Raw genomic sequence first — 13990 nt, 5'->3', positions numbered from 1 at the left:
TCGTGGATGAAGAGATGCAGGGCTGCCGGGGACCAGCAAGGTCTAGGGGGACTCAACCCACGGAGGGGAGTCCTGGTGAGGAGAGTCACAGGAAGAGGAGGCAGCCCCCACAGGCAGTAAGCACAGGAGTAACGGTGAGGCCCATGCAGCACACCCACAAAAAGGAGTCCCACGTCACTGGAGAAGTATGCAGAGTGCTGTGTGTCGCAGGGAAGGGTGCTGGGGCTACAAGGAGCCTGACGATCTCTTGGAGGAGATGCCAACAAACCCTGGTCGCAGCAAGAGACGCAGTGCACGGGGGTACTGCCCTGCGTAAAGAGGCAAGGGCTTACCGTCTCCCAAGTTGGACAGCTGGTAGAGAAGACCAAGGGGACCACTCCAGACCACCACCCGTGATTCAGGAACCACGCAGCTCTGGAGGAGAGGAGATCCATAAATCCGGTCGTCGTTGCAGTTGGTGCCTGCGGATGCAGGGGAGTAACTCACTTGAAGGGAGATTCCTCCTTGCTTCTTGTGCACACTGAAGACTCGTCGCCCTCAAAAGATGCACAGCCAGGAAAATGTTGCAGTTGCTGGAAGGAGCTGAAGAAACAATGTTGCAGAGCATTGTTGTCCCTGGAGTTGCTGATCGTAGGTTCCTGGAGGGTCCAATAGCAGTCCTGGTGGCCAGAAGATTGAAGTAAATGATGCAGAGGAGTCCTGCTGGAATCTTGTACGTCAGATCTGAGGATCCACCCAAAAGGGAGACCCTAAATAGCCAAGGAAGGGGGATTGGTCACCTCGCAGGGTGACCACCTATCAGGAGGGGGCTGTGACGTCACCTGCCTGACCTGGCCACGCAGATGCTCCCAGGGGCCTCTGCCCACCTTTGATTCAAGATGCCAGAATCAAATGGCCACCTGGAGGAGTTCTGGCCTCCACCCCTGGGGTGGTAATGAACTAATGGACAGGAGAATGGTCACTCCCCTTTCCATTGTCCAGTATTATGCCAGAGCAGGGACCTTTAGGTTGTTGGACTGGTGCTAACCGGTTTATGCAAGGAGGGCACCAAATGTGCCCTTCAAAGCATACTGGTGGCTTGGGGAGGGTACCCCCCCCCCCCCCAGGCCATGTGACATCTACTGACAAGGGAGAGTGAGGTAACACCACAGAAAATTATTTGTTCTACATTCCTCTGCTTGAGCTGGTCAAGCAGCAGGAGGGCAGAAACCTGCTCAGGGGTGGCAGCAGTGCGGGCTGCCTGGGAAATCCAAGAAGACTGTCATAAGCAATGCTGGGGGTCCTCCAAGGAGCCACCAGAGTGCATGGAATCATACAACCAATACTGGCAACAGTATTAGGGTATGATTCTGACATGTTTGATACCAAATATGCCCAGGTTCGGAGTTACCATTATGTAGCTGGATATAGGTAGTGAGCTGTGTCCAGTACACGGATAAAATAGCTTCTCTGCACTTGCGAAGTCCAGTGTAATGGAGCTGGAGTTCATAGGGGCACCTCTGCTCATGCAGATGCCCTCATACACAGGTACCTGAACCCTGCCTTCGGGGCTAGGAGGGCCTACCACAGGGGTGACTTACAGTGACCTGGTGCAGTGACCTGTAGTGAAAGGTTGAATGCACCGTTTCATGGAGGCTGCAATGCAGGCCTGCAGACACATTTTAATGGGCTCCCATTGGTGGCACAATACATGCTGCAGCCCATGGGTAACCCCTGGTGCCCCAATGCCCTGGGTACCTAAGTACCATATACTAGGGACTTATATGGGGGCACCAGTATGCCAATGGTGGGGTGTATAAAGTCCTAAGCAACCAATTTTATAGGGAGAGAGCACAGTCACTGGGGTCCTGTTTAGTAGGATCCCATTGAACACAGTCAAAACACACTGACAGCAGGCAAAAAGTGGGGGTAACCCTGCCAAAAAAGGGTACTTTCTTACAGTAACACCTGAGGAAAAGATAGAGGAGCCTATGACGTGGCATACACTAAGGCTCTGGCCGTGTTCTGCGAGGTTTGGCTTTCCAACCCACAGGTGACTCAACTTAGTTCAGTGCTCCAACGCTTGAACGGGAAGGTTCAGGTTGTTGTAGCCCCACCCAACCCCACTTGACATACTTGTCGATGTGGTAGCCTTGCTTTTGGGGTTACTAATAGTCCTGTAAAGGGGCCAGGAAAGCAGTGGTAAGTCAAAACCAACTAATCTTTAGAATAGCACACAAAAGTACTGCATCAAGAAGAAGAAACTACACATAATGGCGGTCATTCTGACCCTGGCGGTCTTTGACCGCCAGGGCGGAGGACCGCGGGAGCACCGCCGACAGGCCGGCGGTGCTCCAATGGGGATTCCGACCGCGGCGGTAAAGCCGCGTTCGGACCGGCACCACTGGCGGGCTCCCGCCAATGTACCGCCGCCCCATTGAATCCTCCACGGCGGCGCAGCTTGCTGCACCGCCGCGGGGATTCCGACCCCCCCTACCGCCATCCAGATCCCGGCGGTCCGACCGCCGGGATCCGGATGGCGGTAGGGGGGGTCGCGGGGCCCCTGGGGGCCCCTGCAGTGCCCATGCCACTGGCATGGGCATTGCAGGGGCCCCCGTAAGAGGGCCCCTACATGTATTTCACTGTCTGCTGCGCAGACAGTGAAATACGCGACGGGTGCAACTGCACCCGTCGCACAGCTTCCACTCCGCCGGCTCGATTCCGAGCCGGCTTCATCGTGGAAGCCTCTTTCCCGCTGGGCTGGCGGGCGGTCTGAAGGCGACCGCCCGCCAGCCCAGCGGGAAAGTCAGAATTACCGCCGCGGTCTTTCGACCGCGGAACGGTAATCTGACGGCGGGACTTTGGCGGGCGGCCTCCGCCGCCCGCCAAGGTCAGAATGAGGGCCAATATGTTTTAAAGTGTTTATTTTAGCGGTCTCATCATGTCGCTTAGTACATGAGCAATAACCACACAGAATATAATTAGACCATCACTAATCCATGTCAGTAGCAGTGAGAATAATATGACCATTTCTACTATGACCTAAATGTTCCTAGCATCCTAACACCCTAAAGACTACTACTATGTGCTACACTATGGAAGCATTGAGTACCTAACTTTCCTCTAGAGTTTCTTGGGATTCAGCACACTTCAGACCTGTTCATGGCAGAGCAGCTGTGGTTATCAAACTTCAGTCGAGACAGTGTGTTAATTTGGATGGAAATCACATATAAGCTGGGCTTATCTCTTCTCCTCTCTGTATCGTCTCTCAGCATAGGAATGGATACTATGGCAGTAACCTGGGGTGAAGGCCTCTGCCTCAGTCGTCAGTTAATGAGATATATTTAGAGTTGGCCACTGATTTTTACTCTACATTGGGGGACCATCAATCTGGGGCATAACCAGTATGAACCAGCATGATGAAAATACATCCACTGGGACTACATGTTTATTTTATACATTCACTGTCAGACACTAAAATGCAGATAACAGAAATTTTGTAGCAGACATGTTTAGCCTTAGATGTTAGCAAAGTCATGGTTTGGATGAATTGATTATTTTGCATGTTTGGCGACATGTAATTGAATGATGCAAACTGTGCTGAAAATGGAGGTTGACTTTGGGATCTTTATGATAAAGGAACGGGTGACTCTCCATGCAATGATTTGCCATTCACAGGACACCTGTCAGAGTGCTCTGCAATGCTCACTCATCATTGGTTGCAATAAGAAATATTGATTAAACTAATATCAAGCAGGGGTGGCACTTTTACTCTGTCTGGGCATGTGCGTATGTGGTATTTGTATAGCCTACACCTAGCCAGTGGCACTGGAGTGCTCTAGGGTGAAAGTCTAAGATAGTCAACAGATGATCTGAGAGCTGGCTTGTTTGTGGACTGGTACATCATTTTGATGTAATGTTTTTAAAGAGGTGCTTCTGCAGCTCTTTTCTTTATTGGAGCAGAGTTAGGGCATTCCTGATGGGTACAGCAATATTATTCCAGATACTGTGTACGTAGATGAAAAGGGTTTGGTGCCTTGTTTACATTTTTTCATCATCCTTGTCTCCAGTCAGATAGTGTCCTGCCAAGAGCCAACACAGATGGTGAGCTTTTCAGACTGATTGGGAGGGGCGTAGGTTTTGATGGCTTTGTAAGTGGTGCAAGGTGGGTATGAAGATGGTGCGAGGCTGCACGGGGGACCAGTAGAGGTCCATCAGAATTGGGGTGATGTGATCATATTTCTTCAGTCCCCGAGTGAGACATGCTGCGGCTCGTAGGATGCCCTAAAGAAGACCATTGTCTGTAAACAGATTGGAGCCGTGATAGAGGCTGATGCTTCCACCCGCAACGTTTACGAGCTATTGCATTTAGTTTTGGGATTTAGTGTGGCACATGCTGGCATTCACTGGAAAGAACGCTACCGAGAGTAAGTAATTTATTTTACCGCACCTACATGTTCCTTTTGACTCATTTGAAACATTTTTCCAATTTTTAAATGTACATTGTGTACATTTACTCTTGCGTAAATGCCTATGTATGTTGATAAATGGTACATCACTAAAATGTGTCAAAGGTACTTCTAGAAACCTGCAACTGTTGCAACCCCCCAAAATATGGTCTAGGAAAACTTAGTACATTTCCAGGAAGTTTCTCCAAACATATGAAGAAACCAACTTGAGCAATTTTCCTATTTTCCTCAATTAATCAAACCCTTAGGGCTAGAGTATAAGTGGCCCGGGATGTTTCCCTTATGTCTCCACCCCGGAATTACTGTTACCAGGGTTTGCAATAATTAGAGGCAGAAAATATTGTTAATTGAACGTTTTTTTGGGAAATAACATGCATAAATAGATATTTTCACACTAATTTCTGAATTTATTCCACACACATATTTCACCTCCTGTTGCCAGGCCCCTCGGAATTTACAGGGCCACTTGTAATGCAGCCACTGGTATTTCGGCCAGTCCACAAGCCCACCTGCCTCAGCCAGATCCAAAAGCATTCAAAAAGCCTAATTCCTTTCACCAGTAATAGTGAGCCAAGTACAGATGATGGTCTGATGTAGGTGCAGTGTATTGTCCGTAATGACACTTGGTTCTTCATCTTTCTATTTTAACAGGTGATGCAGATGAGGTACACCTTAGACTTTGGTGAAATTTTAATTTTAATTTTGCTACCATAGGTCATTTTGTGCTCAAGATACTCGTTTATGCAGAAAATGTTTCGCTGAGAGAGTTTCTGCCCAAACTGATCTCATGGTGGTATTTTGGGACACTTTTTCTGTGCGAGATATCAGCAAACCACATTTCCTGTTAGTGTAATTTTGCAAAATTTTTACATAATTTTGTGAATACAAATTGAGCGATTTCACACTCTCCTGTACAATGTAGAATTGCATGTACAGAATGGGCAACAGAGAATACTAAAACTGCTTTACAAATAATGAGATGTGGGCATCAGTATTCATTCTCAGTGTAATAATATTTACTGAGCTGTTTTATAGCATCGTATTGTATATATTTGCCTTTTATGTGTTTTTTAACATTGTCGTGTATTGTATTGTCATTCATTATCCTGGGTATAAAGACATCTGAAATTGTCCCTTTAGGTTAGTTTAGGTAACGTTTGTGTAGCAAGCACCATAGTACATACAATGTACTTACCACACCTGAACTTTCATTTGCACTATTAATATTTTCACACTTTTATTGCAGCCATCGTCTTTGAAAAACACTTCCCAGCTACCATAGATTCTTTTCAGGATGCGGTAAAGTGCTTGTCAGAGTTTGCATGTAATGCAGCTTTCCCAGATACCAGCATGGAAGCGATACGTCTTATCCGCCATTGTGCGAAATATGTGTCTGACAGGCCTCAGGTACTGTAATCATTTTCTTTAGTACGTATTTTGTTTTTTTAAATATGTTCTGGTACCTTGCAGCTAACATTGATATATCTCTAATGGACTTATAGTATTTCTTGTGAATGTTGCATAATATACACACTATAATCAGATATGCATTTTTTAGTTATTCCTCTGCATTTACACTGCAGTTGCTGGAGGTGCATAGCGTCACACAAATAATTTTTATGACATCTTAGTTCTTGGTGCTTGTAAAGAGTAAACGGAGAGCCACTCGGGCTCTCCGTGTTTCAGTAACGTGCTCAGCGTGTCCGGGAGGGGCACGGAGCACCAAGCTATAAATAAAGGACGGAACTGTGGTGACGCAGTTCCGAGTGTGGCAGCACCCATACCAGTCTGTGCGTGTTCCTTCCATGTCGATGTGCCACATTTACAATGGCGACGAGCGGGATGCGAGTCATCGCGCCGTAGGTGCAGAACATATACCGGTGCACAGAGAAAAAAAATAACACACGTACCGATTGAGGGGTGCAGGCTGCCGCGGGTGAAAGAAATTCACGTGGCGCGGCGTTAACCTGGTGACGATCGATTGAAGTCCGGGGCCTCGTGGTGTGCCTCGCGCTAGCGGTGCGTGGTGCCGTGTGGTTTCCCAATCGGGGAAACCCAGGAAGGTGAGCCCTGCCCCGCCCCGCCCCCAGAAGAGGATCGTCGGAGGGAGCGAATCGCTCCATTGAGTGCCCGGCCCGAGGGCGTGTCCGCGCTGCCGGGAGAGCAGCTGAAATTGACGAGGTTCGTCAATTTCAGCCGAGCGCTCTGTTTTGGAGCGTCTCCGGAGGCGTGACGGCTCCGTGTGAGGAGCGCGTTCCCCGAGGCTGGGGAGCTTGGGGAAAGGACGTGTTCTCCCCGATGTAAAGGAAAAAAAAAACTAATTATCAGGTTTTTGCCGATTTCGAACTGGACACGTGCTCCCCGAGGCTTGGGGGGGGGCTCTCAAATGAATAGAAAAGAACAAAGAACGGAAAAATTGTAATAAAAGGAAAAAAAAAGAAGAAAATAAATAAAAAAAAAAAGAAATAAAAGAAAAGGAAATAGTAAGACAAACTGGCAGGCAGACCCTCAGAAAAGAAAGATATCTTAGCCTGTGCAAGACACCGGAGTGAGACAGTGCTAACATGAGTGCCCCACCACAAGACAATGCTAATAACGCCAACCCCCCTCAACCACCAGGACATCCTCAACTTCCAGCACAACTAAACAACAGTATTCATTCCTCACTTACCTCTTTACCACCGTTTAGCCAGCTGATTGACCCAGCCACAGCTGCGCCAAGGTGGCGACTATGGATAAATCGCTTAGAAAACTATTTTTGTGCCACCCGAGAGACGGATGGAGCAGTGCGCAGGTCTGTGATGCTTTTGATGGGTGGAGATGAGTTACAGGAGCTTTTTGATTCTCTCCCTGATACAGGGGATAAATCTGATTTTGACGCAGCGGTGACTGCTTTAAATAGGCATTTTGATCCTCAACTTAACTCTGATTATGAACGTTTTAAGCTCAGACAGGCGCAACAGACAGAGGTAGAATCAATGGATATGTTTTATGCCAGGTTGAGAAAACTGGTGAGCTCGTGCACGGGTCTCAACCAACAAGAAGAGATTCGAGCGCAGATCATTCAAGGATGTCGGTCGAATGCTTTGAGAAAACTCATTCTTCGGCAACAGGGAATGTCCCTTGATGACATTCTGATTCTGGCGAGGTCGCATGAACTGTCAGCGGTACGAGCAGATGCTATGGCGGCAGTGAGAGGTCAGTCAATGGCTGCAGCGTCGTCGACTCGTGTGGTTCAAGTCAAGGAGGAACAAGTGGATGCCGTCCAGACACGCCCGGCAACGCCTCGTAGGCTGAACCCCGCTAAACCTAGTGAGAGGGCCTGCGGAAGCTGTGGCTATGAACATCGATCGAATGCTGGATGCCCTGCAAAAGGGCAATCGTGTAATCGCTGTGGTAAGCCGAACCATTTTGCGAAAATGTGCAGGTCCAGGAGAAACAAGCCGGGTGAACAAAAAGGACGAGAAACAAATGTAAAGGCTGTGTCCAAAGGGGCGGAGGAAGGAAGGGAGCAGGCGACAGCGAGTGGTCCGGTATTTGAGGAAGATGAAGATGAGGATATTTTTGTAATATCTTTCACAGGAGGAAAACCAGGGAAAAGGAGGCAGCCGCCCATGAGTGATGTCTACGTCAATGGCACGCGGGTTTCTGTACTCATCGACACTGGAGCGTCTGTCAATGTCATGGACGAAACCCTCTTCAAAAAGTTAGTACCTGCCCCGCCACTTACGTCAACAGCTACTAAAATATATAATTATGGGGGTAGAGAGCCCCTTCCCCTCAAAGGAACTGTGGAAGTGGCCGTAAGCAGTGGATGCAGATCAGCAGAGGCCAAGTTCTATGTCGTAGCCGGGGATCGTGGCACTTTGTTAGGGTGTCACACGGCTGAAGAATTAGAGCTGGTATTCTTTGCGCGTCAAATATATGACACTCACGTGGAACGCCTCCTCCATGAATTCGCGCAGTTGTTTGAGGGTTTAGGACGTTTGAAAGGAAAACGCATCAAGTTGCACGTAGACCACAATGTGACCCCTGTGGCTCTACGACACCGTCGGGTGCCTTTTCATCTGCGGCCGGTTGTTGAACAAGAGTTGCGGTCGTTGGAAGAACAAGGAGTCATCGAAAAAGTGGATGGGCCTACGCCCTGGGTATCACCGTTGGTAATCGCACCGAAACCGAAACAGCCAGGAGCGATTCGTCTGTGTGTTGACATGCGCCTACCAAACAAGGCTATCAAAAGAGAGAGGCACATAACTCCCACCATGGATGACATTATTGCGGATCTGAATGGAGCCCAGTGGTTCTCCAAGTTGGATCTCAATGCGGGGTATCATCAGCTGGAGCTGGACCCTGAAAGTAGGAACATTACCACTTTCTCGACACATGTGGGGCTAAGACGGTACAAGAGACTGAGTTTTGGAGTGTCGTCAGCTGCTGAAGTATTTCAGAATGCGATTCGAGAAACGTTGTCCGGATTGCCAGGGGTAATTAACCTAAGTGATGATATCCTGATATACTCCAAGACGAGAGAAGAGCATCATCGTCATTTAAGGTCAACGTTGAATCGACTGATGGAAGCTGGGCTAACCCTTCATAAGAAGAAATGTGCGTTCTATCAAAACTCGGTAGAGTTTTTCGGATATGTCTTTTCAAAAGATGGTCTGCAAGTAGACCCACGGAAAGCGGAAGCGATCCGTCAAGCCCCTGTTCCGCAAAATCCAACGGAAATTCGCAGTTTTCTAGGGATGGCCACGTATTGCGGCAGGTTTATACCACAACTTGCCACCATGTCTGAACCTCTTCGACGACTAACTAAAGGGCAACATCGGTGGGACTGGACTCCGGATGCACAACAAGCGTTTGTGGATATTAAAAATGCGTTGCTGGATAAAACGACTATGGCTTACTTCAACCCCGGTAGGAAAACTGAAGTGGTGGTGGATGCGAGCCCCGTTGGGCTTGGAGCCGTGCTCTTACAAGAACAGAGGCATCAAGAGTGGGTCCCTGTTGCCTACGCTAGTAGAGCACTGTCAACGGTTGAAACCCGGTATGCGCAAATCGAGCGTGAAGCTCTAGCCATTCGTTGGGCGTGCCGCCATTTCCACCTATATTTGTATGGGCACGAGTTTCAAGTAGTGACTGACCACAAGCCGTTAGTCCCTTTGTTTGCGGGTAGTGCACGTTTGGCGCCTCCGAGAATTGAACGATGGGCTGTTCTACTTCAACCTTATAGGTTCACGGTTGTATATCGGCCTGGTGCGAATAATCCTGCAGATTATCCGTCTCGACACCCTCCTCCAAAGCGGTGTGATGGTCATCAAGAACAAGATGAAGAAAACACTGAACTCTTTGTTAGCATGGTTGTGCAGTCGGCATGCCCTAATGCACTTCTCGTAACTGACATTGTGAACGCTACCCAGGAAGATGTAATGTTGAGTCACGTCAAAGAAGCGTTGAGTCACAATAGATGGAAATATTTTCTAGAGAAGACCCACATGTCCTGCCCTGATCAAAGAGTCGCTATGCAGAGTATTTGGAAAGTGCGTGAGGAGTTGTCTACTGACAATGATGGGTTGGTTCTAAGAGGTAGGAGAATCGTGCTTCCCCAGTGTCTCTGGTCGAAGGTGATCGAATTGGCTCATCAAGGGCACCAAGGGGCTGCTAAAACCAAAGCAAGACTACGAGCAAAGGTTTGGTTCCCGGGTATGGATACTCAGGTTGATGAAATGGTAGGGAGATGTCATTCTTGCATTATCACGTCAATGGATCCCTCGAGCTGTCCAGTAGAAACTGAACCGGCCACTCTGAAACCCTGGGCTAAAGTGAGCATGGACTTTGGGAGTTTCCCAGATGGTAGACTGACTGCTGTCTTGATTGATTCATATACCAAGTTCCCCGTGGTGGAAGTTATAGCGTCAACGGCGTTTGAAAATGTACGGCCTGTTCTACAAAAGACGTTTGCTTTGTTTGGTTTGCCTGACGAAATCCGAACTGATAATGGTCCTCCTTTCCAAGGGCAAGAGTTTAGGTCATACCTTGACTGTCTGGCAATTCGTCATCGTAAAATAATGCCTTACTGGCCTCAGGCCAATGGAGACGTGGAAAGGTTTATGCGCACCTTGAACAGAGCTCTAAGGATTGGAGTCGAGCAAAATGAAAACAGTGAACAATGTCTGTATCAGTTTTTGAGTGCATATCGTCAAACACCTCATAGCACCACTGGCTGTGCTCCCTCTTCTTTGATGTTCAAAGTGTCTCCACGTGATTGTATTCCCTCTGGTCCTAAGTGGAGACCCCCTGCATTGGACGTAAAAGCCACTCAGAACCGTCGAGAAGCTACCAACCAACGAGCAAGTGTCCGACGACGAGCAAAATATCGAGGGTTCCAAGAAGGGGATCGAGTGGTCGTGAAACATCGGCGAGGAGAAGGAGGAAAGTTCCGAACGCCGTTTGAGCCGGATGTATGGGAGATAATTGGCATAAAAGGGTCCATGATAACTGCAGCACGAGGAAGGAAGAGAGTAACACGAAACGTGTCACATTTTAAGAGGGCTGGTCTAAGAGAGCAGACCAATGATGAAGGAGAGATAGAGGACTTTTCGGATGACTTACCACTGCCGGCAGTGGAAAGGAAGGATGTTACCGAGCCAACAAGTATCGTGCAAACTAGACCTGGTTGTGCTTTTGAACACAGGAGTGGTAGCGCTAGAAGTGCGAGATATGACTTGCGCCCTAACCCTGTACCGAATAGTCAGCTGAGGGATTTCGTTTGTTGAACAGGGTGAAATGATCTCCAGCTGTCTAATTTGGACTTTGTGAGTGACTTGAAGGTTCAGGGTGCTAAGGAACGAATTTGTAGTGTTCTCAGTTATTGACTATTCGTGTTTATTCATTTAATTTGTTATTGAGGGTTGTTCCGTATTGAAAATGTTTTCACCTTTTGTTTAAGTTCAGTTTGGTTATCTATGTCCATGTGGAGTAAAACATGGGAGGGATGTAAAGAGTAAACGGAGAGCCACTCGGGCTCTCCGTGTTTCAGTAACGTGCTCAGCGTGTCCGGGAGGGGCACGGAGCACCAAGCTATAAATAAAGGACGGAACTGTGGTGACGCAGTTCCGAGTGTGGCAGCACCCATACCAGTCTGTGCGTGTTCCTTCCATGTCGATGTGCCACATTTACAGTGCTGACTCTCATTCGAGGAGGGGGACATGACGGCCGCGTAGCACCGCGGCCGTGAGCTTCCGGTTTTTCCAGCCGGCGCGCGTTTGGAGACGCCAGCGCTGTGCGCGAATGCCTAGGACACCTCAGATGTGCCTACCCCACGGTCCTAGCCCTCAGCAGGTTGCAGGGTGGCACGGGGAGGCTAAGAACGCCACGGAGAGGATCGGTGCCTCGGGCATTAAGCCCTGGCAGATGCTGCTAGGGTTTTCCGGCAGGGGAGACTTGGGCTGGCTCTCTGCCACTGCCTGGGGGCCCCTTATTCCACAGCTTTTTTCTGGAGGAGTGAGGCAGTGAACAGATCTCAACTTTGGGACAAAACTTTGGCTTGCACGGTAGGAGAGGATTTGTACATGACGCCAGTGAAGTTAAGGGCCCGGGGAGTCAGCAGTGGCCCATCACTGACGTCAAAGCAGCAGCAGCATCTTTTCAGGGGGGATAGTGGGCTCCTTTGTGAGGGTTCTGTTGGAGCTGCAAAAGTACTTGGTCAGGAGGGGCTTTGTAAGAGAAAAAAGAGGGGGGGTATAAAAACTAAAAAAGAGTGCTCTTTGGTTCACCCACTGTTAGAGGCACTAGGCAGGCACTGTAGTAAACCGGGCGACCATCGCAAGGATTCTAGCGTTCAAGGTCACCTATCAGGAACAGGTAGTCTAGTCTCCCCCTTATGCCCTTTTTAAAAAGGACTACACAGGGCTCTGAAATGCAGTCCTTACAAAGTTCTGAATTATCTTCTCCCTCCCCGGTCTTTCTTGCTCCCCTTTCTGGGGAGATGGCAGGCGACGAAGAGGTAACACATCTTTCATCGGTAGAGTATGGTGGCGCTCAGGGCTCCACATTGATTAAGGTAGTGGAAATGGGTCCACCTCCCCAGGATTCCGCTGTGCAGAACCTGTTGATATCATTATCAGAGGAGATTAGGGGCAAATTTGAGATATCTGCAAATAACAAGGCAAAAATTAGAGAATCTTGTGCTGCATTGGAATGTAAACTTAATGCGCTGGCGGAGAGGATGAGTAAGCTGGAGACTGCTGTTTCGGATCAGGAGGCCCGAGTACTCTCTAGCTCCCAAGATATTTCCCAGTTGACACGTAAGGGCGAGATGTTTCAGGAGAAGCTGGAATCTTTGGAGAATGGCTTACGGAGGAATAACCTTAGGCTATTGAACATTCCCGAAGGGCTGGAAGGGGATAACATTAAAGATTACGTAATGACGCTTTTTAAGATTTTATTTTCCCTCTATGTACCATTTAAAGATGGAAGAAGATATCCAGAGAATTCATCGTGATCCCTTTAGGAGAAAGTCCAATAGGAAGTCTCCTAGGAAAATTCTTGTTAACTTTGGTACTTATACCATTAAGGAGAAAATATTATCAGAGGCCCTAAAGGCGGAGAGCTTCTCAATGGGTGATTGGTCGCTTAAGATACGCTCAGACCTTTCTAGGGCAACGCTTGACAGGCAGTGGGAGTTGGGGAAGTATATGCAGGAGCTCAGGTCTTTTGGTGCTACGGTTCAAATGAGATTTCCTGCATTTTTGAAGATTATGTGGAACAATACTGTGTTCAATATCAGAGACCCTGCGGATGTTCGGGCTTTACTTGATAAGATGAAGGCTTGCTCTTTTGGTTTTCTTTTCTGTTAAGTCGGCCGTAAACCAAGCTCAAATGGGTGGTTGTATTCACCTAATTAGAAGGCATAGGAGGGTTCCCTTTTGGAGGTGTGGGTGGATGAGGTTTATGGTTTTTTTTGGTTGCTGGGTTGTTAGCACTGGGAATGTGGTGTGGGGGGGGGCACAGGGATTATGTTTTTTTTTATTTTTAAAGTCCTCAAGAATGTGGCAAGTGGCTTTGTGAGGGACTTGTGTTATTTTTCATGTTTATGATTTTTCTTTTTTTCTTCTGGTCTCCTTTTTGATTGATGGCTAGCCGAAACAAGGTGTTGATGACATTTTTATCCTAGAATGTTAATGGCCTGTGGGTTCCAGGAAGGAGGAGGAGAATAATTGAGTTTTTGAAAAGGATAGAAGAAGAGGTGATTATTTTACATGAAACCCACCTATTAGAAGCATAATGGGAAGAGTATCTTAAATATTTGAATTGGGTGTGATTCTGCGCATGTACCAATCAATCTTGTGTTGTGAAGGGGGTGGCAATTCTCCTCAAGAAGTCAGTTACTATGAAAGTTGCAAAAGTCATAAAGGATTCTAGAGGTAGGTGGTTGATCGTGGAGGTTGCCCTATATGGGGTTTGGTTTACCATTGCTGGTTATTATGGGCCCAATATTGATGACCCGCACCATTTCAAGACCTTTACAGCCATCTTCTGGC

At 48.1% G+C, this 13990-nt stretch overlaps 1 protein-coding gene across 1 annotated transcript in view; it reads left to right on the top strand.

Moving 5' to 3' along the window:
* Nucleotides 1-13990, top strand: part of ARFGEF1 (ARF guanine nucleotide exchange factor 1) — a 961498-nt gene that overhangs the window by 755039 nt on the left and 192469 nt on the right. Inside the window, exon 28 of the mRNA XM_069220293.1 lies at nt 5695-5855. Coding sequence (XP_069076394.1) covers nt 5695-5855 — 161 coding nt within the window. The remainder of the gene's footprint in view (nt 1-5694; nt 5856-13990) is intronic.

Source organism: Pleurodeles waltl, chromosome 2_2 (genome assembly GCF_031143425.1).
Source record: "Pleurodeles waltl isolate 20211129_DDA chromosome 2_2, aPleWal1.hap1.20221129, whole genome shotgun sequence".
Taxonomy (NCBI): domain Eukaryota; kingdom Metazoa; phylum Chordata; class Amphibia; order Caudata; family Salamandridae; genus Pleurodeles; species Pleurodeles waltl.
Note: the sequence above shows the minus strand (reverse complement) of the source record. Positions and strands in the feature narration are given on the sequence as shown.